This window comes from Cricetulus griseus, chromosome 3 (assembly GCF_003668045.3).
Source record: "Cricetulus griseus strain 17A/GY chromosome 3, alternate assembly CriGri-PICRH-1.0, whole genome shotgun sequence".
Taxonomy (NCBI): domain Eukaryota; kingdom Metazoa; phylum Chordata; class Mammalia; order Rodentia; family Cricetidae; genus Cricetulus; species Cricetulus griseus.
In genome coordinates, this window is record NC_048596.1 from 6,100,950 (window position 1) to 6,127,646 (window position 26,697).

A 26,697-nucleotide genomic window follows, 5' to 3' on the forward strand; every position below is an offset into this window, starting at 1 on the left:
TGTACGGATATATCAAGCGTGTGACAGCCATCGTCAGGTACCATCCCCAGGAATGTAATCACTTTTACTTTTTTTTAAAGACAGGTTTCTTACTGGCCAGAAATCTCAGAGTAGGCTAGGCTGGCAGGCCAGGGGTCTGTGTGTCTCTACTTCTCTAGTCTTAGGATGACAACGGCACACCCTCACACCTGGCTTTTGATGAGAGCTCTGTCTATTGGATTCAGGTCTTTCTCCCTGTACAAAAGCACTTTACCACCCACCCTATCACCCCAGCCACTGGCATATTTTTATTCACTGAAATGGATATGGTGTAACTGTTTCCTTAGTTTGAACTAATGTCTTTTTCCTGTTTTAGGATTCCCATCAAGGATAATGTATTACTTTTAGTTATCATGTCTCAAGTTCTTTTTGTGACAGTTTGCAATGTATTTCACACATACTTTAGAAATGGAATATGCAAATCTGCAGAGTTTATCTATTGTCAACAGTTAGTCAAAAATACATGCAGAAGAATTATCTTCTGTTACAGATCTAAGGAATATAAACAAATTTGAAAGTGAATAAGTAGAAGTGCCTGGTAGAAAAGAAAGCAAACAAGATTGGAAGTCTTAATGCATCTATTAATGTAATATAGACACCAGGTATTAAAGCTTGTCACAAATGCTAAAAAAATTCCAACCACAAACATGGCCTGTCATCTCTCTACTCCATCCCTTCCCCACTACACTACTGATAGCCAGGGTTTTAAAAGCTGCTCATAAGGCAGTGAAGTAAGCAAGAAATAAACAGCATGGCTGGGAGAGGAGTCAACTCCATCTAAATTTTCTCTCCCTCTTACTATGTAATGATAATAATAATGATGATAATAAACAGATAAAAACATGGTTTCCCCTACCCTCCTTGCTTCTTTGGACACCATTATGCCATGCAACCATTGCCAGGGCCTCCAGACAGAACCTATGTGGAACTTAAAAGTACATGCACCTTCTTCATTCTCTTGACTTTGCTGTTGGTTTGCTAGGCAGGGCAGAACAGGGCAGAGCCATAGGTAGGAGAACCTTGGGTTCTGAACCACTATATGGAAGCTGTCTGCTCACTTGGAACAACTGCATTGGACTTCTCCAAGAGAGAGAAATGGATGCCACTGTATCAAGCTGCTGGGATAACGACTGTCTGTCTGTCTGTCTGTGGTGGCCATGAGTGCCGCTGTGAAGGAAGAAGAAGTGACCATGTTTACTGGGTGCTGTGCTGGTGCTTTATAGTTTACCTTCTCTACCAGAAAAGGCTACAGACACGGCTCTGTCTCAGCCTCTAAGTGGGAAGGCTATGGACTGGACCTGCATCTGCAGCTGCAAAGCTCAGTGCACATTCTACCTTGTTCTCCGAGAGGTCAGAGGCAGGTGACAGAACCTGGCACATGGAAGTGAGTCCCATACTTCCCACCTGCACAACTTTAATCCACAAAGGACAATGGAAACAGTCCATGTTATTGGCCCCACTTCTTATGTGGAAGGCATGGAATTCCCAATTTACAAGAGGCAGGCGTGAGGCGATTAGCTTGTCTGATTTTGTTAGCATTTTTCAGATCAAGACAACGCTATACAAAACTTTGGAATAGAGAGATACACTGCACCTTTGTAACCTGCTGATAATCTTATGGTGTTTAATTTGAGCAGAGTCTAGCAACTTGCGGAGGGCACGAAAGAGCCACTGCTCCACAAGGTTTACATTTAACAAAGGGGAGAACAGAAAGACGTACTTGTTCTCGCAACAGTATGAATTTAAAGAACTATATGGGGTGTGCATTCTACAGGAAGTCCAAGTAGGAAGAAAAATGAAACATTGTACCGTGAACACAGCAATAAAAATGAGGGGATTCATTGTAGTAGGGAAAGTCACAGCTGGCAGGCACTGCGAGTGAGGCAGTAAGACATCTGGTCCATCTTCACACTTAACTCTTGCAGACAGTGTGGTGGCTTTCTAAAAGTCTCCTTTTCATATTAATAAAGTCACTCCAGTCAGTTCCTTTAACCTGCCCACATGAAAAATTTGAATCACTTTCTAAGAGTCTTCTGCTAGGAAACCACCAGTTAGAAAAACTGGTGTGTCCTCTATACTGTGCAGACCTCTCAGGACAGATGGATTGTTACAGGTGTGTCCTCTACACTGTGCAGACCTCTCAGGACAGATGGGTTGTTACAGGTGTGTCCTCTACACTGTGCAGACCTCTCAGGACAGATGGGTTGTTACAGGTGTGTCCTCTACACTGTGCAGACCTCTCAGGACGGATGGGTTGTTACAGGTGTGTCCTCTACACTGTGCAGACCTCTCAGGACGGATGGGTTGTTACAGGTGTGTCCTCTACACTGTGCAGACCTCTCAGGACGGATGGGTTGTTACAGGTGTGTCCTCTACACTGTGCAGACCTCTCAGGACGGATGGGTTGTTACAGGTGTGTCCTCTACACTGTGCAGACCTCACAGGACGGATGGGTTGTTACAGGTGTGTCCTCTACACTGTGCAGACCTCACAGGACGGATGGGTTGTTACAGGTGTGTCCTCTACACTGTGCAGACCTCTCAGGACGGATGGGTTGTTACAGGTGTGTCCTCTACACTGTGCAGACCTCTCAGGACGGATGGGTTGTTACAGGTGTGTCCTCTACACTGTGCAGACCTCACAGGACGGATGGGTTGTTACAGGTGTGTCCTCTACACTGTGCAGACCTCACAGGACGGATGGGTTGTTACAGGTGTGTCCTCTACACTGTGCAGACCTCACAGGACGGATGGGTTGTTACAGGTGTGTCCTCTACACTGTGCAGAACTCACAGGACGGATGGGTTGTTACAGGTGTGTCCTCTATACTGTGCAGAACTCACAGGACGGATGGGTTGTTACAGGTGTGTCCTCTACACTGTGCAGAACTCTCAGGATGGATGGGTTGTTACAGGTGTGTCCTCTACACTGTGCAGACCTCACAGGACGGATGGGTTGTTACAGGTGTGTCCTCTACACTGTGCAGACCTCACAGGACGGATGGGTTGTTACAGGTGTATCCTCTATATCTGTGCAGGCCTCTCAGAACAGATGGGTTGTTGTTTTTTTTTTTGGGGGGGGGCTTCTTTGTTTTAATTACAAGTATTTATCATTAGATCTTCACAGAACACTGAACATTACAGATCATTCAAAGACAGGCTAATGGGAGAGAGGAACATAATGCCATTTCCTCGGGAAGCCCAATTAAAAACTTAATATCCCTTCCAGTTGGCAAAGGGGATAACTGTTGGAGAAATAGTTAGGAACCAGTCTACTCAACCAGATCCAATAACATCCACTTCAGATAGGTTAATCTGTTGACTGATATCATGAAATGACAGGTGCTGAGTGGGTGCTGTGGCTATTTGTATCCCAATAGGTACGTCTTGAGTTTACCAACGGGATTTGTAATCCTCAGGCCCCACAGCAAAACCAGGGCCTATTCTTCCTGGAAGACAAATGGACTCTCCCTTTACTCCTCTATTTCACTTCCAAGTGAAAATATGGCTAATACAATTTTTCTTGCTTTACTAGAGATGAACCACAATGCAGCAGGTGTCTAAAAAACTCCATTAAAGTTTCTTAGGGGCCCCAAACTGCTAAATAAGTGTTAAGGTCCTACTGTGGTCTGTCTCTTGTGTAAGTGCTGTGTGTTGCCAGTAAGTAACTTTGAAAATGGAAAGAAGGAGATGAGCTGCACTGTGAAGGTGTTTTTCTGGATGCAGGCCAGGACACTGGAGAATGAACGCAAAGAGCTGGGAGTGTGGAGGGAGATGGCAGGGTTACTCAGCAACAACGGGCAGTTTCTAGAGGCTTTCTCCTTGTCTGGCTTTAGGGTAGTTTCTTCCTTTCTTTAAATAAATAGTATGTATTTAACCATGACTTAGAATTTATCTTAAGAGGCAAAAGGGCAACACAGTGCTGTTCATGAATGTGGGCCCACCACGACAGCCTCTTTGATAAGGACTTTACTTGGAAAGATGTATCCTTCAATAAAAATTTGTTTTAATGTTAACTTTTTTCTCTTGTGGCAATGCTAGAAAACACTGTAGCCCAACAGGAAATATAGATGACAGCTTAGAATGTGGAACACACACAAGAAGCTGTTTTGAAAGCTCAGGCCCATTGCCTTTCCCACTCCATCTAAGTCATACACAAGTCTTAGACCAACACCAACCCACGCTGTGAAAACTCGGAAGCATCCTCCTCGGAAAATTCTATTAAAAACATAAACCCAGCTGGGAAGAAGACTTCTAGGTACCAGAAGTCTGACTCAGAGAGAAAATAAACCTGATTTAAAAAGAAACCCTAAAGAAACTTATATAAGAACGTCACAACAAGGTCCTAAGCTTCACAACCCTTCACTGCCTATCTGAATGCAAATTGGCATTGTCACCATCTGCTTTGGCTTTTCTCAGCTCACACAGAAGCATGGGATGAGGATGGCTTCATGTGTATCTCACAAACCAACTGGAAAAGTGACAGGCAGTATGAGATGGAATACCTTTAAAAGTGAGAACAGTGCTTTTGAATGGCTTACAAATGAATGCTAGGGATGTGCCTGGGACACCTAAAGAGAAGTTTCTGCAAAGAGGGTTCCAATGACACCCCTGCTCTACCAGTATGCAGCTCTCTAATATCCCAGAGACTACTGTAAAACAATTTAAGTACAGTTTAGCAGCACTCTTCCAGGGCATCACTTCAAATGACGACCTCCTCTGTCCTCCCCTGTGCTGGTCCCAGCTCTTACACATGGAGGACTTTAACAGGTGGCAATTACAAAGTTCTTGATGAGTACAAATGTAAAACTGACTTTTTTTGGTTGTTTGGTTTTACACTTGCGGAAGAGTTTTAGAAACTTACAAGATAGCAACAAACGGCTTCTCACCACTAAGGAAGAAAGAAAGAAACTATTTCAGCAGAAGTGTTCTTAGGGCTCTGAAGACACTCCACCATCCACAGCAACCAACAGAGGGGCTTTCTCTACAGACCTACAGCATCAGAGGCTGATTTTCCTTTCTATAGGAAATGCTTTTCTCCAAAAGGTGCAGATTGGATAGAACAAATAGCTACTGACTCCTACCTGTGGAACCCCATTCTCTGTTCTCACCTTCCAGAACAGCATTAAAGTATTAATGTGCTGTTTCTGCACTGATTTGGACATGACAGGTGGGTTTCTAAATTACAACCCGCCCTCAAATCAAGTGACCTAGGCAAATAATTGGAACCAGTGTTTATGGGCATAATACTGTCTCTTCAGACAAGCCAGGACTGTAATGCTGGACATGTCTTATGTCCTTGTAAGTCTTGATAAAAGTCTGACAATGGAGAAATACAGCATTTGCCTTTTCATATCATTTACACACTTATAAACACCGGAGAATCAGAGATCGCCCCTCTATCAACTGGCAGCAGTTCCGGGGACAGGACTGCAGATGGCATACCTCTGCCTCTAAATTCCAAGGTCTCATCAAGTGCCTTATCAGTATATGATGGGGAAGGGTCCACAATCTGAACTTCCTGCAGGAAGTATTGGCTTTACTAGTAGCTAACTCAAAATGTTCTACTAAAATGGCTTCATGAATCATTTTCTATCATTATGCTTCATTAATTTTACCAATTAGTCTCTTTTGTGAATTACAAATGAATATATTTGATGATTTACTGAGCATATTTTTTACATTTGCTTCTTTTACATTTGCAATATGTCATAGCAAACATACTGGGGACAGATGATCATTTGTGAGCACCAGTTCTTTCCCTCTACCGTGTGGGTTCTGGGATGTAACTCAGACCCCCAGTAAGGGCAGTGGGGAGACGTGCCCTTATCCACAGAAAGGACTCATTGGCCCACATGTGAAGATTTATATTTTTGAGTGAAACCATTACACTGTAAGTACACATGCCAGCAAAAAACTCAGCCATATTTCTTAAAGGAGAGAATGAAATGGAAAGAGAAAAAAGAATAAGAATAAATGGAAAAGGTAGGAGAAAATTTTAGTAAATATGAAAAGAAATATTTAAAAGACAAAGAAAGTGGCTTTAAGTATGGCAAATATTTTCTCTCAACAAATGCTTCTTAAACTGGCTAAGATTGCTAATGGGCTTGCAGTGGGTAGATCAGAGTGGTCACAATGAAGCAAGCTCAACCCAAGGAGGCAGATGGTTTGCAGCACTGGGTCAGACCCTCCCAACTCTCTACAGAACCCCACAAAAATCTTCAGGAGAAGCCACCAGCTCCTTAGCTATGACCTTCAGATGATATAAAGGAAATGTTGTTGGTTTGTAGTCACTGCTGCAAAATACCCACCACAATCAACTTGTAAGAAGGCAAGGCTAACCCTGGCACATGGCTTCGTGCACAGCTGCCTATGGCCAGGAGGGTATCATGGCAGTGTGGGAAAAGAACTGTTCACCCCATGGTGTGAGGGAAGACAGACAGGGATTCCCATCTCAAAACTACCCCACAAGACATACCCCCAGGAACCCAACTCCCTTTAACTTGATTCGACACCTTCCTAAAGCAGTGGTTCTCAAGCTTCCTAATGCTGCCACCCTTTACTAACGGTCTTCATGTTGTGGTGACCCCAAGCACGAACTTATTTTCCTTGCTACATTATAACTGCAATTTTGCTGCTGTTAGGAATTGGAAGGCAAGTATCTGTGGTTTCCATTGGTCTTAAGTGACCCCCCATGAAAGGGTCATTTGGTCTACAAAGGGGTGGAGACCCAGAGGTTGAGAACCACTGTCCTAAAAATTACAGTCCCTCCTAGTAACACTACAGACTGATAAGCAAGGCTTTAACGTGTGGCATTTCAGGGACATGTTAGAGCCAAGATATCAAAAATTAAAAAAAAGTAAAAGGTCATTTCAAACTTTAAATGCATTTGCTCAAATTCTTTAGACATTTTTTGAACATGAAACATGTTTTGCTTGATTTAAAAAAAAAAAGAAGAAAAAGGATGTAGACACCACTATTCACTGCTTCTTCTGTGAAATCTCTTTAAAGTGAGACAGGCAAAAAACTTAACTTAAAAAAAAAAAACATAGTATACATAAATTACCCCATTCTCATTGAAATGCCATAATCTAAGAACTGTTTTCCAAAAGGGAAAAATAAATCCTATGTTCCCATATATAGCCAAGTCTATCAAGATAAATGAATTCAAGTTTTGCAGATATAAGAGCAAAACCAACCTAAACATATCACATGAATCAGGGCAGTAGAGGCAGGTTGTGGAAGATGTCTGATGTTTAAAATCAGGAAAGCACAATGAAAGCACCAAGACCTGAAAACTGAAACCAAGGCCACAGTTCCCTGCCTACCCCTGGCTTTTTGGGTTGTTTGTTTGTTTTGCTTCTTCAAGACAGGGTTTCTCTTTGTGGCTCTGGCTGTCCTGCAACTCACTCTGATCAGAGATCCACCTGCCTCTGCTCCCCCAGTGCTGAGATTAAAGAGGTGAACCACCACCAACCAGTTGCTTTTCCTTTTTCTGAGGAGGAGGTGAAATTCATAGAATTTCAGGGTGCCAAGGAAAGTCTCAATCAAAAGTATGGCAAATCTACTGGGCCAATTCTATTTAAAAAAAAAAAAAAAAACTTGGTAGAAAAGTATTTTCTTTTATGTAACTAAATTTCCAGTGTGTAGCACCAAATGGTTTTATTCTTTCATTTTCCTAATGAATTAGGATATAGGAAATTCTGATGTGTGCTCAAATTAAGTGAAGCTGTGCTGAGTACAAGGAAACGTGTCTGACTGAGGCACTGTATAGAAGGAAGACTTGGGGGTTACTGAATGAATTATGGAGAAATTTTCTTACAGATGCCATAAAATACACAGCTTCTAAACAAGATCTCCCACCTGTCCAACGCTACCACACTGGGACATTTATCATTCCATACAGAATGTATGTGTTAACTACACATTGCTTTCTGCCCCAATTTTTCATTTATTTTATGTGTATGAGCAATTTGCATGCATGTGCATCATGTGTGTGCCTGGTGCACACGGAGGCTCCCCTGGAACTGGAGTTACAGATGGCTGTGAGCCACCATGTGGCTGCTGGGCACCAAATCCAGGTCATGTGTAGAAGAACCCGTGTTCTTAACCACTGAGCATCTATCGCTCTAGCCTGCCACCTGCCAAGATTTTTGCAAATACACTTTGATGAATACAAAGACATATACGGGAGAGTCCACAGAGCTTTGTCGAGTTCCAACAAATACTAAATGCTAACCATGTAAAGAGGTCATCTCATTGGACTTCAGTGTAGGTAGGCATGAATCATGCCCGAGGCCGACCTGAGTAGTACCCAGTAGCTCGTTTCTAACAACTTTGCAGAGGGTGCCAAGACTGCTGTTCTTGAACCACACTGGGGAGCAAAAGCCTAATGTTCCCTCTTTAGACCAGTGGGAAATTAATCAAGGGAGCGATATATATTTATATTTAGAACCTCTCTGAATATATTTATACTTGGTACCTTCACAACCTCAAAGATTGTGGGAAGGAAAATGCTGTTTTTGTCTGTGATTTCCACAACCCTCCTCTCTATACACGTCACCACAGGGTGCTTCTTGCAGGCATCGTCACTAATCTATCATCGACACCTTATCACTAATCTCATCTCACTAGAGCTATCTCAAATATTCATCACCTTCCAGCTTAGTGGACTGGCAAGTGTTTGGGTAAAGATTATGGAGACCTCATTTCTTTGGGGGAAGTCTATATGCAAGAATCATCAGGAATCCATGCTAGGTAACTAAAACCCATCATATAAATGTAATAAACTGATTAAAAAAAATAGTCTCTAAATCAATAGATTCCAGGCTCCTTGTTTCTGAAAAACTTTTAGAATGGCTTATAATTTCTCTGGTATCTTTGTCATCAAATTTCATCACCAGTGATTTTAATTAACAAAAGGAAAAAATTCTTAGATCTTTCTGAGCTGTCTTGTTGGCTTCCCTCTGCCTGTCCCTCCACTCCTACAACCCTTGTTCTTCACTACACAGAAGAGGCCACTTGCCTGCTCATAGCCCTCCAAAGATGTCACCCTCTACTGAGAATAAAATCCAGACACCTTTCATCCCTATAGCCTCAGACTCTACTGGGCCATGGGCTATGTCTCTGGTCACTTCACCTACCTGCTCACTCCCAAACAGCACATTTAAGGTCCTCTTGCTTGCTGTGCCTTCCTCCAGCAGCCATTTGCCTGAGACCGTATTACTTAATGGCGTCGTACATATTTAACACTCAGCATACACACAAGGCTCCCTTTGGGGAAGGCACTCTCTGCCTGCACCATCCACAGACTTGGTCAATGAGTCTCCACTCTTGCTTGAATCACTTAGCTTTTGTCAGTCTTTATAGCTTACCTCACCCGTCTACAAAGTGAGTCCACAATGCCATTTAATTATTAGTTTTTAAAATGTCCTGTTTTACTTAACCTTTCCCCCTTATTTATCAACTGTCTAAGAATAAGCACCTTGCCTCTCTTTTCAGTACTGTATCTTGAATTAAGTGGCATGCAGTTTCAATGGGTAGTAATAAAATAACTTACAGGAAAAGAAAATAAACAGGTTGAGAACATGACATATTTTGATTACAACAAATCACTTTGGAAAAAATCTAGGTATGTGAAACCATTCATACCTGATTGTGGAGCAAACAGATGTGGCATATGGGGTCTAGCTTTATAGATATGGGAAAATGGTATCACTTCCGTGTGTGTAACTTCTTTTCTCCTCTACAAAAAGAGGGGATAAAGAAACAATGGACATGGGATAGTGAGGGTGTCACAAGGCCCATGTCACATGTTTATCAGTCATTGTGTCATTTCTCACATGCTTTGTCCCTAGCCCACATAAGGCCTTAAGGCCTAGGTGAAGGTTTAGAGCACTTGGTTTTCAGGCAAAGGGTGGCAGAAGGACAGCTCCTTGTCAAGAGATCAGTGGCGATCACTCCTCAGCCTCTTGGCTATAATCATGAGAAGAGTGAACAAATGAGAGGCTGAGCCTAGGCAGCCTTGGGAAGGAACTCCAGAGAAGTGTCAACGTATGGGGCGTGGAGACATAGGAGGAGATATCTAAGTTGTAAGCCATCCAACAAGCAAAACTTACAGCTCCAGGATGCTGTGAATGTGGCCGGTGCCCATGCAGAACTCCAGACGGGACAGTCACTGGCTCTTAAAAGACCTGTTACCCATGAGGCCTGCATGTCTGTCCTCCACAGCTTTCTCTCAGCCTCTCTTTTACTGATCACACAGCTTCTGATAGTTTTGTTCTGATTGTGATTGTGAAATATGTATTTGATGGGGGGGTGTTACAACTTCAGAGTAAAGGGCAGATGACCCAGCATTTAAGTCCTGACCATTATCAAAATGGATAGCACCACAGCTATAAATCATACCTATTAGTAACTGGAAAAAGGGAGAGTCATTTTTCTCTTCAAAGATTCTGGATGGGAATTCAGACGTCACACCAAATTGGGTCAGCCAATGCTTCATGCAACCAGAACCTTATATAGTCCATGATGACAACTTCCAAAGTTTAAGAATGTGTCTGCCAATTGTCTTCCATGATGTCAGACCAGAAAGCCCCATGGATCCATATATCTCCACCACTCCAATACTGCGATTTAAAGTATGTGCCACCATGCCTTTTTTTGCTTTTTTTTTTTTCCCCACAGATTAAGCGTTTTAAACTTAGGTCCTTGAGTGGTGTCGTCGGCACAGAGCATGGTTGCTAGGGATATCTGAGGTCATCCGCTTACCCAACAAGCACAGCCAAGGAGGCAGCCTGCAGCCAGCACCAAGCTGCATTAAAGCAGGGCACCCTAGGCAAGTGTGGGCACAGGGATGAGAACCCGACCCCTACAGGCCACTCCCAGTTGCTCTGCTCTAGCCTTTGGCATGGGCCCCCAGCTCTGGTTAGCCACTGCACCATTCTCTTGTGAGGCTGGACTACGGCAGGCTAGAAGCCGCCAATCACAAAAGGGCAGATCCTGCAAACCATGACCACCACCCCCCCCCCCGTTCTGATACATGTCCGGCTTGCCCTGATATGTCCAAAGATGCCACAGACAATCAGATTGCGTAACCATTGCTTGCTTAGCCAATCATGTTTGCTGGAGATGACCTAACTGTCCCTGGAATTCCCCTAGGGGTACTAAAAGGAACCTACAAGCTTCTCTCAGGGTCACCACCAAATTTGTTTTGAGGGAATCCACACCCTTGAGGATTTTGTGTGTGTGTGTGTGTGTGTGTGTGTGTGTGTGTGTGTGTGTGTGTGAGTATGTGTGTGAGTGTGTGTGTGTGTGTGTGAGTGTGTGTGTGTGAGTGTGTGCGTGCGTGCGTGTGTCTGTGTGCGTGCGTGTGAGTGCGTGTGTGTGTGCATGCGTGAGTGTGTGAGTGTGTGCGTGTGTCTGTGTGTGAGTGTGTGTGTGTGTGTGTGTGTGAGTGCGTGTGTGTGTGTGTGTGTGCATGCGTGAGTGTGTGAGTGTGTGCGTGTGTCTGTGTGTGTGTGTGTGTGTGTGTGTGTGTGTGTGTGTGTGTGTGTGTGTGTGTGTTGCGGACCCTAACACTTTTGCTTGCAAAGCAAAGCACTTTATCCAGGGAAGGGATCCGGGGAAGCACTCTGACGACTCAGTGCGCATCAGGGTATAAGGACACTGAAAACAGTCACACATCATGGGTGTATGCTCTCTGCTCTGCCTGCTCTACAAGAGATAGTAGTCAGTGCCCATTTCATGAGATAACACAAGAATGTCAACAGTGATGCAAGAGTTTCCAAAGATGAATTTTATAATTTGTTAGGAAGCAACTAGTGATTAAGGTAAAAGTCTAGCCCATCCTATCCCATAGATTATTCTTTCTAGGATCTTGTCAATTATCATGTTAATGAAAAGTTACAAATTTCTGTTTAAACATTTGCCAATTATCTTGAAAGTTAACTTCTTTTTTAACTGATGGCCATCTACTAAAACAATAAAATTGTACAGAGCGCTCTTTTTTTCTGTGCACTTATATAGAGAGGATGTGATTTTACTTCCTAATACCCTCTGCCATAAAAAGAGTCTAGTGTCAAGTGTCTATCTGGCAAGTGTAAGAGAATATACAGAATGAGTGCCTGTTTCTCAGGGCTACACAGCTGATCAGTGAAGGCTTCAACCAAGGTGATTTCCTCCCAGTTCATTCAGGACACTGAGCAATACAATGAAGGCACCGTGAAGGGGGCCTTCCCCCGCTTCATTCAGTACCTTGGGCAGTAGTTCCTAGATTATTGTGATCAAGTAAAATTTCCAAAGTATTTCAGAGAGGACTAGAGCAATGGCTCCGCAGTTAGGAGCACCAGCTGCTCTTCCAGAGGACATGATTCATTTCCTGGCACCCACATGGCAGCTCACAACCATCTGTAACTCTGGTCCCGAGGAATTCCGTGCCCTCTCCTGGCTTCCAGAGGCACCAGCATGCACTCAGTGCACAGACAGACGTGCAGGGAAAACGTCACACACGTAAGATAAAAACAATGAAAATATTTCAGACAGCCCCACATGAGGTTGCCAAATGTAGTGCTTTGCAGGAAAGACACGTGTCAACTTGTACAGACTTCTTTTACCACGCCACTGAACTGTCCTTGTCGGCCCAGCCTTGTACTACAACACTGTAATTTTAGACAAAATGTCACTCTTAAATCGATAAAATAGGCTTTATGGGAAGCCATTACATTCTACTTCTGTTCGAATTTTTTAAAACCCTTCGAGTATGGAGCCAACTCCGGGCTAAGGCAGTTCTTGGAAAGCACCCCCTCCTGGGTGCCGCTTCCACAGTCACTCGGCTCATCCATGTCTGTGCCTTCTCCTTCTTGCAGCTCATCCTTCTGAAACGGAGTGTGGAGTCCTTCCTCTGTGAAGGAATGATGTAACGAAGTGGTGGAGAATTTGCCTGCCATGCATGAGAGCCAGGATATTATCTTCAAAATTATTTTTAAAATTTGAGGTAGAGGACGAGGGATGGCCTGAGCTGGTAAGAGTTCTTGTCTAGCACACGAGAAGCTCTGAGTTCAGTCTCAAGTCTAGATAAAGCAGTATGGTCAGACACACCACAGCCCCTATGCATGAGAAGTGGAGGCAGGGAGAATCACAAGGTCAAGACTATTCTTAGCTGTAGAGTGAGCTTTAGGCCAGCCTGGGCTATAGGAGACGCTCTCTGAGAAACTGTTTTACTCCTTTCCAAGTGTTGTTCTTCTATTACATACAATGAAATGATGAGTATTAAATTTTACACATGGTCAAGACACAGAGCTGTTGACATGACTACAGTGAGGGCTGCCAGGGACTCGGAAAACATGGGTGACATGTTACCTGTCACAGTGGATTGTAAAACCCAGAAGTTACTTCTCCTTTCCCACTCCACTGGAAGGCACAGACAAGTAAATGAGTTAGCAAGCTGATCCTTGTCCAAGCACAGGCTGGGGTGCATCTGTCCCAATTCTCATTTGTATCCCTCCTCTCAGACCTCATTCTGCAGTCTGCTGAAGTTCCCAAGCTTGATATGAGATACACACATGTAATTTCATAGCCTACCATTGGATTCTCAACACTATACTTTCTGTACATCAAAAGAGGTAACTATCAACTCCTGTACGCTCTTATAATCATGATCTATGCACGGTCTCTATGGACCATCTTCTTCGATGACCTTTCATTTTGGGAGAGCACCACATGGACAGTGAAATGAGAGGGGAGACACCCACTCAGGGCTCAGTCATCCAAGACCCTGATATCATTGACACAGCAAGACAATCTCCATGCTCAAGCTCAAGCCAAGCCCATGGAGGCTCATCAATGGAAGCTTGGCAAGGAAGGCCCTTCTTTAATAGATGTAAAGGTCCACAGAGACAGTGCCACAGTTCCCAAGAATTGTCCAAATAGTACACCCTCTTCTATTCCTTTAAAGTTTACAAATTTTCACACACAATAAAATATTTTCCATAATTATGTATCACCAAATGGCCACACAATAATAATATGTACATCTATATATGAATTTTAAAGCACATAAGATACTTCAACGTAATCTATGTTATTGTGGTAAGAATTTCCAGGTGTGTGATTTACATCTATTTTATTGAAGAATGAGCAGGCTTAGGGAAGTGAGATCATTCATCCAGAGTAATAGAAATAGGAATGAGTATTGGGATGTGGCCCCTTCCACACTTCATATCAGCACCAAGAGTTTGCTCTGAGGGTGAGTGGGCCTCAAACCAAAGGAGCCTGTCCGGGCAGAGAGTCAGCCTGGCAGTCACTTGGGGGAAGCCGCAGCCCACATTGTTAAAAGTCCGGGAGGCGGATGGTCTTCTTCGCCTTCCTCATTGTACATTTGTTAATAAATGTACAATCTCCTACTTGGTTCATTAGAAAGCAGCACATAAAGCAACCAATCCAGGAGGGCCACAAAGCCAGGGTGAGCACATTGGCCAGTCACCAGAGAGAGTGCCGAGGAACACTTTCCTCATACCCACTTTTCAAAGAAATTGGTGTTTTGGTAATAGTAAATTAATTTTTTTCAGGAAAATTCTGTTAATCATATATTTTTGTTGTTTGTATGATGTGCAACTGGTTCAAACTATAAATAATAATTTATAGTTTATAATTTATAGTTTAGAAAACAAAAGGCATAGCTAAAATAAGAAGAGACTATTACTGATGATGCTTCTGTTTATAAACACTCACTGAATGAAATTTTCACACACACAAAAAGACCTGTTTATTCTGAATAGACTAGTCTTAGAAAAATTAGGATGGTCTTCTTTGAAATACGAACCCTGTCAATTCAAACCAATGGTAATAAGATAATCTCCACTATTAGCTTTGTTGCTCTATAGATATTTTCATGCCTTGTTAGAGGTTGTTTATGGCTTTTATAAAATAGTCATTAAAGGAGCCATTTCCAACACAGAGTTAAACAAGCAAACTAGGTGTCACTGTGTCTTTGTTCCCAGTGCCTATCATTTAGACTGATTAAAATGTTAATTTTTACATATGTGACTAAAACCCAAGTCACAAACAAGAGTGGCTGCAGGCGCACTCTCCATCATCGCGGGTGGGTAAACTGACAACGTGTAGCTGCGCATTAAGACAAATGTGGAATTTAGACAAAGTATCCCGTCTGCTTTCAGATGGGGACTTTCAAACCTCAGGAAGGTTTTCAGTAGATGTCATGCCTTTTAACTTGAAAAAAGATAAGCGCAAATAAGCTCCCAATTGTCTCCCCAATATGTAAACCACATCTCGGGCTGCTGTCTCTGCTGCTCCTTTGAAGTTGCGCTGAAATGTCATGTGTTGTGAAGACTGCTGTGCATAAGCAAGACAATTTGCTCACTTTCAGAATTCTTACCGGTCTCCACTGCTATCTGGTACCCAGCCTCTAGTCTCCGCGATGACCTTTCCAGCCTCTCCGTGTTATCCAGCAGATGTGCCCTCTGAAACGAAGGGGGAGTCAGACGAATGGCTACAAGGTTCTTTTTTGCCTTTTTAAAAAATAATGCCTTTGTATGTCCTAACACGGGGTGGGGGGGGGTATCCACAATCCATTACAGTTAAATTTTAGCAGACAGTTCATCAGAGGAGCCACAGCAATGAATAGATTTCCAATCAAACATGCATGGACCATCCACTTATTTGTTTTGGGGGCTTCTTTTTCTTCTTCTTTTTAAAGAAATGGAGCCCCTTGTTGTGAATGGACACAACAAATCTTAGTCTACACCACTGAGAAATGCATGAAGAGCAGAGCCAACAAGATCTTTCCTGTTTTAGCACAGATGAGACACACGGCATTGTGATTCCTGTTTGTGTTTAGCTTTAAAAAATAAAGTCATTTCCAATACTCACTTGGTCCTTTGATTTCTGCAAATCATTTTTTTTAAACAAGAACTTTTATTGTTTTAAGAGAACGCTTGTCATTTTGAATGTGTAGCAAGATGGCACATAGAACAACAACACCACCGAAAGAGTGCTAAACAGCACTTCTAGCTCAGAGACAGCACAGGACAGCCGCTGAGGAACAGGAAACACACAGGGTTTATGTGTTATGGCAGTCACTGTCCATTTATCCCCAAATGTGTGACACTAGGTTAAAGTTAAACTGTTAACACATAGAGCTTTGGACTGTGAAGTAAAATCACAATCAACACTTAGAAAAGAATATGTACAGCTCTTTCATATCACATCTTCTGTGCAAATTAGAGAACTCCAATATTCTAAACCTTCCTTTCTACACTGAGACCTTATAAATGTGTCTGAGCCCCCAGCAGATACATGCATGTTACCAAAACAGATTCATAGGCTAGCCATGTCTATGAATGAATGGTGCATGCATGTTGTATACATGTACATATAGTTAGGTACCTAGAAATATATGAGTATGCGTGCCTGTGTATTTGGTTATGGACAGCTTATGTTTATATGCATTTGTATAAATGAGTATCTCTTGCCCTCAAATCAATTTTGGTGCCTAGTCAAAGAAGAAGAAAAACATGCAACCATAACTATACAACTTTGTGTTGTTGACAGATGTCACTTAAAATTGAAGCAACGCTTTCCAATAATAATAAAAAAGGAGGTGCCACATGCATTATCTGAGTGGCTGTCGAGTGAAATGATCTAGCTTGCTCTAATGAGCCCCCATGGATCTTGGAGATGCAAGCTGTATTGACACGCACACTTAAGCTAATACACCTAGACCAGTGCCTCCAAGCTCCAGCAGCCAGGGATGCTGACAGAATATCTCGCTTCCATCTTCAAAGAAAGGAAGTGATTAGTATGTTATCATTACCATTCAAAACGTGATTTCCTTATTCCCTCCCGGCATAGGTGACACATCTGAGATGCGGCCAGACGTTAGAGGCAGCTAAAGCCACATCAAAGCTTTCCTTGAAAAAATTTTTGGGGGAAGGGCGGGGGATCATTAAAACAATGCTTTTAGAACAGAGAGACAGGACCTGATGTGAAGGTCAGGAAGCGGCACGAGCAGTCTATAATAATTAGGAGTTGTCTAATATACAGTGCAGAAATTAAGAGAAACACTGACCCTCCTTCCAGAAAATAAAAAGAAAGGAAGTAAATAAGATGGAGGAAGGGAGAAAAGGCCTCTTTATGTCACAAGAAGCAAAATTACTGAAGGCTGCGACTGAGAAAAGAAGAGCAATAGTGCTCTCTCTCTCGCATGGCTATTTCTAAATAAAACTTAATACTATTCAAGCTTGCCAAAAACTGTGTCTTTAATTCTGATTTAATTCTGATTCTCCTTACATACAGGCTCTGGGAGTAAGAACTGTTTTTTCCCTCCTCTGAATACTGTTTCCTACCTAAACAAAGGGCTTTAAACTGGTGGTCCTCTAATATATATATATCTCAATCTGACTCGAGAAAACAAGAGAAACTGTGAATTTTAGTCCAGATGAAGACAATTTGGGGCTTATTTTCATGTTCTATGAAATCCTAAATTCAAAGACGACACTTAGCTTAATAGAGATAAAAAAAAATTGTAAGACTATACTCGAGTTGGCACTTCCTCTATGCTTATATATGATGGAAGAACAAAAGCTACACATGTGTGGAATGAAGTGTTTAAATGTGGGGAGATCTGGGAGACTCCAGAGCTACACGGGAAGCAGAATGTCCAAATGAACATTAAACACTGTGCATGCTGAAGCTACTGCTTCTTCCCCGGTCCCATTCTTCTCAGAGAAAATCTGCACCCAAGAGGATGATCAGCTTAAGGCAGCTTCCCAGCAGGGTTTCCCTTCCCCTTTGGAAACTTCTTCACTCAAGTCAAACTAAAATCAAGTTCTTATAACAGCTGCACTATTTACATTGTTCCCTCAGCTGTATGCTGCCCCGGTCGTTTAAATGAAAGGAGATGAGGTACAGTGGCGCTGAGGCTTTCAACATGCCCCCACGCCCCAACCCAAACTCATCCCCTCACCCTCTTCTTGGCCCTTTTCAAAGCAGGTGAGGGAAGCTGTGCAGAAGCTTCAGTCGGAGCTCAGCTTGTGCGAGGAACTGTGCAAAGTGGAAAGACGGGGATGCAGGGTTCCAACAGCTCGGCACCGCCAACGCCAGAGCAGCTCCCTCTGCACTAGGGCACATTCTGAGAAGAGCGTCATGAGGAAGGACGGGCACACTATGCTTCCAAACACAACAGAACGCTGCATTTTGGAGCAGATAGGGGTTCGCCTTCTTAGTAGTAAAAAATTGGGGTAACACTGACTGTATGAGCATGAATGAATCCTGACGGGGAGAAGAGCCCTTCTGAGCAGAATCCATTCCAGCCCAGTGTCATCATCTAATCCACAAGAATTTGTGTTGCACCCAAATCAAAGACCCAGACAATCCTCCTGAGATTGCCATTGTGTCACCCGAATGGTCTAATTCTCCTGGTACTAATTCTATCACTCAACAGTTCCAGGAGCATCAACATGACACTGAAACATACACAACTGTGAAAGAAAAACAAGAGAAATTACCAAGCAGTGATATATTACAAAAGAGATGGGGGCGAGACTTTCTGCCTTTAGAATTCAGAATCCCTCTGATCCTGCACCATAGCAGAACAACAATCTGGCCAAAATTATACTTGTTATAAAGCACAGGAATGCTATCCATCAGATCACTGTCAATTCAAGGACAAGAGCTCTGTGGAGTTTCTTTGCGTGCAGTATATGTGCATGTGTGGGTTTGTGTATGTGCGTGTGTGTACATGCATTCAAATCTATTGTTCATTTTAGCAACATGTGAACACTCAGATTCCTCAGCAAAGGGTAAGGATCTCTAAGACAGCCTACCTCCCAGAGAAATGATATTTATGTCATCACTCATTCAAAGAGTAATCAATAGAGTAACTGTACTGGTTTAGTATATATACATACTTCCATGTTGGAAAGGAAAAAATTAAAACCAAAATACGAGAGGCTACTGGTGCATTTTCTCCCTTTAGCTCTCACGTCACTGTCACTTTGGCTGAGCTAGGAGCTTACTCGTGCATTCAATCAGGAGAGTTGTTGAAAGCACTGTTCCCAGCCTCAGAACCAACATCCTCAATACCCACAGAATAGCAGCCACCTCAGGAACCACCTAGCAGAGCTGCAGCTAAGGTGCCCAACCAAGAAACTCCTGTGGAGCTGTGAGCAGGAGACTCAGAGTGAGCAGGAGACCAGCCCGTGTCCTTGTGGGAAAACAGAACTCAGCAATACTGAAGAGGCAATGAATCACAGCGCTGGTGGTGGGTTTGGCCCTCGTGGAGACACCACCACCCAGGGCCTTTTGGCCACAGTCGCAGGCGCTGCTGCAGTAATTTCTCAGGCCCTAGACGAGGCTGCAGCAGCACTCAGGAAAAGGAAAACTCTTTTGGGGGCTGCTGCCTACAGAAAGGAAAAGTGCTTAACACGGAAGCAAGATTACTACTGCCCCAAGGTGTCCTTGTACCAGAGCAAAGGCATTTGCAATGCACATTTCCCCATAAAGTCTTATGTGGAACCCCTAAATCTAGGGGTGGGTGGTGTTTGCAGTAATCAGGATCAAGAAAAAAAAAAAATGAAGTCACACTAAGTTCACTGAGAAACTAATACAAATAAAACAACTCTGAAGCATGCACAAACAAAGCTCTGCAGTTTGAAGACACCTCAATATTAACTTTCTCTTAGTGTCAGCCAAGAAGAGCACCCCACAAGAAGGGCAAATGAAACACAGTTAGAAGATGGGCAGGGGAGACATTTTTTTAAGTCATCAAGTCAATAGTTTTGTCAAGTGTACATTTCCCTGGGAAAATGAAGACCAGATCCATTGCAGAGTTAGAAAATAAATTTTGTAAGAAACAGTACAACTAAGGAGAAAAAAGGAAGAAGCTGGGAAATACTTACCTCTTCACGTAATTTTATCAACTGCAACATGAATGCACAAAAAAAAAAAAAAAAACACAAAAGATAAAACGGGAAGTCACGGCAGAGAAGAAGATCAGCTGTGTGACAGGCGCAGAATTAACACTGACAATTCATCTGTTTACATGTTTAGCATTTAAAAATCACAGACAAACACATTAAAAGAACCTGAGCATAGACTACATGCAGAGGGTTTTGAACAAATAAAGATCACTTTCTCACACTGTCACATTAAACAAAGAGAATAGTGTGAAATTCTCTTTTAAAGTACATCTAAGAACCATCATGAAATAAAGGGGAACGACTTCATAGAAGTCTATATTATAAAAACAGAAAACAAGTTTACCGCGCCTCTCTTCTAAGAAGGCACCATTAGAGAGGCTTTGTACATACAAGATTCCAGGATGTTTCTCTATTCAGAGACTTGACAACTGATTTCAGATTTCACCAACAAATGAAAATGATCAGTAGTTCATGCTTTGGCTCCAGTAAGCATTTAAAACAACAACAAAAATAAACTACTCTTATTTCCTGGCTTAGTGCCATACTCACACCCAATGTAGTGAAAGGCTGCATTGGGTTAACACTATTTCAGTTGAGAATCAACAAAAGCATTTATCAGAAGTGTTGATGTCAAGATCTGTGTTTTTTTCTTAAACAGTACAGGCACTCACTGGGTGTGTTTTTATTTGACTTTTTGTCCCTTTGCTATCTAGTAATCTTCATCTTCTAAATTGGGACATATCAAAGCAAGGAACCCTCTTAATGTGTTTGTACTGCTGTCCATTTTCACTAAAGTCAAATCAAAAACCACTCTTTTATTTGTTAGTAGGTTCTCCTATGGTAACATTTTAATCCCCTACCTTGTCCTGTTTTTGTAACTACAACAGATATAGAAACCAAGAATCTGAAACCATAAATCTGGCCCATTCTGGGTTGATGTGGTTGACATCATCTAAACCGCAAACATCGCTGTATTGTTAAAATTACTACCACAGTTTCTACAATGAACAGAATAGAAGCCTGTGCCACAAAGACTATAAGCCACATCCTCAACCATTCAGGACTATGACTGATAATTGTTAAACATCCAAGTACCTGTAACATCTGTTACAACATTTGACACATGCAGGACAATAAATTAAGCTATTTCTTTGGAGAAAAGTGCTATGAATGGTTCACTATAATTCTCTCTAAAAGTATCATGTTTACCACAGCCCTGAATCCTCAACACTTAATGCTGTTTCAGTCTCAATTCAAGGAAGACAAGGATGCATTTCAGGTTATTCTGTTACTTCATTTGTTAGAGGGAAGTACTTCAGACCTAGAAGGAGGACATTCAAATTGTCATAGACCCTTTTCAGAAAGGGTTCAGAATTTACTGTATGGCATCGCAGTCTGCACTTAGCAAAATTTTAAATGTCAAACTTTAAATGCCATAGTTCAGACCAGACAAAATGTTATTGTTTTTAAATATACTCATTCCCTTCCCCACAACCATCCAGTGTAGAGTGTCTCATCTTTCACGTGGAAAGCGACAAATTTGTTCTCTAGATGAAGTTAAAATTTAAACTAAGATACCTGGTCTATCACATATTGGAATCTTTCTCTTTGCCATTTGGACATCACGGGAGAAAAACCGCAAACACTAAATCTCAGAGAGAGACGATGTGGGAATCGATCGCACAGCTCTTTTCTTTGTGGGGCGCTATTCTTCGGTTGACTATGATACTTAAAGGGCCAAAGTTTAAAACTCCTCTTCAGCAATAGAGTCCATTGGGGCATACCACCCTGCCACAAGCAAGGGTGTTTAAAAATGCTACCCATTTGCTTTTTCAATGGGTTCCAAACAAAAAACGTTCTATCTTGTTTGTGCTGCATGGCTGCATTCAAGCCCCACACGGGATTTGTAGCTAAGCTAGGTAAAGGGAGGTTTCTAATCTTCATCTTTTCCCCCCCTTCCCTTTTTTTGGGGGTGGGGCGGGAGTGGGGGTGGGGTTAGGCTGAGAGTTAAGCATCGGAGTAAACAAAGATGGTCACTTTTTGAAAATTAACAAGGCTTAGACTCCACTAGAAGTAGTGATTTGGACATTGACTGAGTTACTGGCTCCATCATAGACACCATGAAAGTGTGCAAAACCATCATGTTGGTTTATGGTGATCCACATCTTTTTTGTTGTTGTTGTTTGTTTTGAAACAAAGATTTCTCCTCACAACCCCACCCAGAATGCAGAATTTGATACAAGAGGTAATCTGTTCCTTTGTGGGCTGAAAAAAAATCTGGTTTACGCTGGTTTGAACCAGTGGAATCTCTTGTGGTTAAGCCTTGTGCTGTTACTAAAATCAAAACTGCACCGTGGAGCATGCCAGGATGGGTGGGTGTGCGCGCATGCGCGCCTCTGTGTGTAAGCGTGTGAGGCGTGTCATGTGACTCCCAGAACTCCCGAATTTTTTTTTTAAGCTGATAACGCCACTGCCGTCTCTGTCCGCATACAGATAACGAATAAATGCTGAACTCTATTAAACGCCCTTTACACATTATCGTGGGTCGAACACACAATTTTCTGAACTTATGATGACAGTCTATTTATTTTGCTAGAAACCCCAGCACGAACGAGCAGATTTGTGCCCGGTAATGATCTGCTCTGCCGGGGCTGGCCATATGAAATGATACCGACCTTCTTCAGATCTTGCGGAATTAAATTGACCGACTTCACCCCCTGGTCTGTAGCTGAAGTTTGACACACTTTACGCACAGCAAGCCCAAATCGGAACTTAAGAGAACCTTGTATTAAAAAATTAAGCAATCATTATCTGTTAAATATTGCTTTACCACAAAACTTCATCATGTTGAGAACTAGCCCACCCTTTATATATTTTAAAAATCTTCTTTGTAGGATTTTCTCAGAGTCATTGAATCAATATAATTTTGCATGTGGCAACAGAGAGTCTAATGGTGTTCAAAATGAGAACTTCGAATATTTTATTTGTCACCATTGCCACACTCTATTCTGAAAGTGTACGGTTTAATTCTGTAATCTGTTTTTGTTTGTTTTGAGAATGGTTCTCATGAAAGGAACTCAAGTTAAGAACTGTTCAGATTTCCACTCTGAGTAAATGCTGCATCCCTGCACCTAGGAGTTCAACTCTCAGAGAATTGAAACAGTGCACACTGGAGAACAGACGAAGAAAACGGGGGACACACGCTCTGGGGAAGACAGGGACCAGGTCCTCAGCACGGCTCCCTGTTTCGGTAAATCCAGGATGAGGTGTTTTTAACTGAATGAGAGAGATGGGAGTTAGAAAGAAACTGTCCAGAGGAAGTGATTTGGAATATAATTAGATGTACACTGTACTGAAGACATTAGAGATACTCCTCAATAACCCTTAACTGTATGAATAGGGTCTCTGTTCCCTACCACTGCAGGAGTGTAAGTACACCCCAAGTCTATGACTGTCATTGATAGCCAGGGGCCTTCCCTACCACTGCGGGAGTGTAAGTACACCCCCAAGTCTATGACTGTCATTGATAGCCAGCTAGAAGACCGTATCTATAGCATTATCAGCCAGTTGTAGACGTCTAACAGAACTGGCCATAAATGCCACACAGAGAGGGCTAATTGCTACAGTATTCATGCTTGCCCAAACAGTCCCAAGGAAGCCACTACATGGAGGAGGTGCACAGGGCAGTGGAAAAGAAGTCTGTACTTGACATGTTTGCAGTCACAACCACTGATCATTTATTTTGTTTTTACCCTTACGATAGCTCTATATAATTAGTTGACAGATATTATGTTAATTTAAGGAACTAATACTAATTATCTTATAACCAAGATTTATGTGTGCATTAAAAGTGTCTCATAAATAGATGACAAGGGGGCCTGAAAGTCAGCATGTCAGCAATCAGTGTGAGCATAGACTTCTGTCGGGGTAGAAGAGAGTTTCTTACATAGACTGTGGGTAGCACTCCCACACAGAACAACTATCTTCTTAGTATCTGCTCTATAAAAATGTATTTGAAAAGCCCACTAAAACCTCTTCGGTAGGGAGACCCTCTGCTTTGACTGCTGAGTCAGAGCAACACTGGCAGAGAATAAAAGTTATTTTCAAGTGACATCTGAAGCCACTGGCTAAGGGTGTGCTTGTTTTAAATTCCTACCTTATGACAAAGAGTCTCAAAAGACACAGGCTTTAGTGACTTCATCGTGGTATGGAAACTCTGCTCTGCATTGTAACAAATCATCCAAGAAGCTTACCATGATCTCTTTGAACTTTCACACCTCATTCAAATTTTAGGCTGAAAAGTTCACATAAGTCCTAATCCACCATTTGCATATTCTCATGGCTGTAACTTGACGTGCTGTATTTATTGGAGTGACAGCTCCTTACAACTAACTGCAGGTTCCCCAAGCACTTTTAGAATCTCTAAGTTTGATTCATATAAGGCCAGGAGAAATCTCTGTATAATCACTTTAAAGTGACGAAATATAATTTGAAAAATTCAGAAAATATAAGCTCAAATCTATTTTTGTGGAATATTTTTCTTTAGGCATAAAAATCATACCAATATGTTTAAGGCTAATATTTTAGGTACCTTAAATGTCCATTAAGAGAAGTGAGGAAGCTTTAAAAGGATGCTGTCAGAGAACTACAACATCCTTCCAGTACGGAAGCCTGGGTTAGACAGACAGGAACCCTCTCCTTTCTGTCCCTTCCACACTAGGCAGCAGTTTCAGATGAGGGAAAGTCTACAGCTTTTGGGAGCTACACAAACACCTTTTTATGTTTTGGGGGGTTTTCTTCTTCTTTAATGCTTTTTTTTAATCAGTAGTTCGAGAAGACAATTGTGATCCATTCATCCAAGAGGCCTGCACAGCCCAATCCCACTGTTAAAGGCAGACAGCATCCTACTCTCATCCTCACGCCGTTTTATCTATTACCAGGGAAAACCCCTCACAACATTGCCCTCTATTTTTGTTCTGCCCCACCACCACCCACTTTAGCTGTTCTCACATTTCAGTCAGGGAAGTTGAAATTGCAAATCAAATCTGATCGATGTCTGAACTCAGCCTGATACCATTCAAATAGTGAACAAAACAAATGGCCTGCTCAGTGATTCTTCTCCCATTTTTCGAGTGGATGAATGGGTCCCTTTGTCCCACCAGCCTCCTCCCAGGTTACGATGCTCATACTCTGATGGTGTGTAATTTAGGATCAATAAACAGAAACTCCTTGAAGTGGGAAGTGCGTTCTGCAAATTTTAGCATCCTGGACAGATGTGCTACGTCTTCCAATAGAATCACAGCTCCGTTTTACCCAGTGAGTGGTCCAAGTCAGCAGAGAAGCAACCATTAGAAGACCTGCCTTTAGTAAAACATATTTAGGTCTTACCTATGATGCTCCCTGTTACCCATCAGTCCCTAGGGTTGTGTGAGACTTTTCAAAATCAGTTTTACACCAAGGGTCTTGAGACACTTTTTAAAAAGAGTTGTATGTATCATACCTATGTGAACTTATGATGTCTACGGCATTAATTCAAAGAAAGAAGTACGGTGCTAATTAGATTCATGTCATGACTGTGCCGTCCAATGAGGAATGGCAGACAAGTTGTAAGAACCTTTTTAGAAGAAACTGTTCCATAGTTTTTTTGTTTTGTTTTCTTTTGTTTTGTTTTTTTTCTGTATGCAGATCCTAAGGTGCAAGCAGGGCTTATCCTACTGCTAATGTCACCACTGTCATTCCACAGGGGCAGGCCTCTGCCTGGGTGTGCACACAAGTCCCACACTGGTGCTTCCATTTGCATTTTGGTGAATGTATTTTTAAGAAGCGACACAATGGGAGCCAGGGCTGTGTTGCTGAATTGTGAGAGCTTCACTTTCATTTGTTTTGCTGCAAGTGTTGATTTAATTATGCTGCATCCCTATCAAAGCTGCATTCTGTACTTTTTTATTCCTCTTACATGTGTTTGAGGGGAAGACCTTGGCTTTGTCTGCAAACAGCGTGTTTCAAGTTATTCCTTAAGTACTAAATAATAAAGAAAAGAGAAGAAAAGAGTTTTCTAAAAGATAGCAGACAGTGATCACAAGGTAAAGGGTTAAATGTAAGATCTCCAAGAAACATTTTGAAGTTGATTAAGACTCCAGCTTTGCATTAAACAGTATCGCTTCCACATGAGTTGCTGCTAATGCTGTTAGGTAGCAGCTTGAGAGCCCAGCGTGTCTGTGACCTCCGTCACCCTCCAGCCACCCACCGGGCCTTCTGCATTAGCATTCTACCTGGTTCTCCGAGGAATTCCCATCATCCCCTAGAAGCTCATTCCGTACTTCGTCACTGTAGGCGATCCGTGACCTTTTCTATAAAACAAAACAAAAAGGGAAAGAGCGAGATGAACGTTAGCAAGTAAACGCATCCAAGCATTCTTGGTAGCAAGGAGTGCCATCTCCAGCCCTCGAAAGCCCCTAATGGAAACCTACCGGCAGAGATGTGCTAGCCTAACCCAGGAGCTTTGAGGAAATTGGAAGTTTGTTTTAAGAAGAAATACAATGATGAAAGAAATTCCTGCTTTGTATTAATATTCTATTATTTTTCATAAGTAGATTAGAATTAATTTATTCTTCTGCACGTTGTTTGAATAAAACCACTAAAGTGGAAGAAATAGAGATATATAGCTGCATAGTTTTAAAACTCAAAGACTGTAATTAAAACAGGAGTATATGGGAGTCGCAG

General features: G+C 42.2%; 1 protein-coding gene across 8 annotated transcripts in view; it reads right to left on the reverse strand.

Moving 5' to 3' along the window:
* Vti1a (vesicle transport through interaction with t-SNAREs 1A) overlaps positions 1–26,697 on the reverse strand; it is a 351,036-nt gene that overhangs the window by 258,525 nt on the left and 65,814 nt on the right. For 7 of the 8 annotated variants that reach the window (XR_004768934.1, XM_027407002.2, XM_027407005.2 and 4 more), the window contains exons 4-5: positions 26,247–26,324; positions 15,432–15,516 (exon numbers count right to left, since the gene is read on the reverse strand). Coding sequence is in view for 7 of the 8 variants with exons in the window: in XM_027407002.2 (XP_027262803.1) it covers positions 15,432–15,516; positions 26,247–26,324 (163 nt within the window). In the remaining variant the exon portion in view is untranslated. Of the gene's footprint in view, positions 1–11,813; positions 12,978–15,431; positions 15,517–26,246; positions 26,325–26,697 lie in introns of those variants that run through there. The other variant, XM_027407003.2, reaches the window with a different exon arrangement.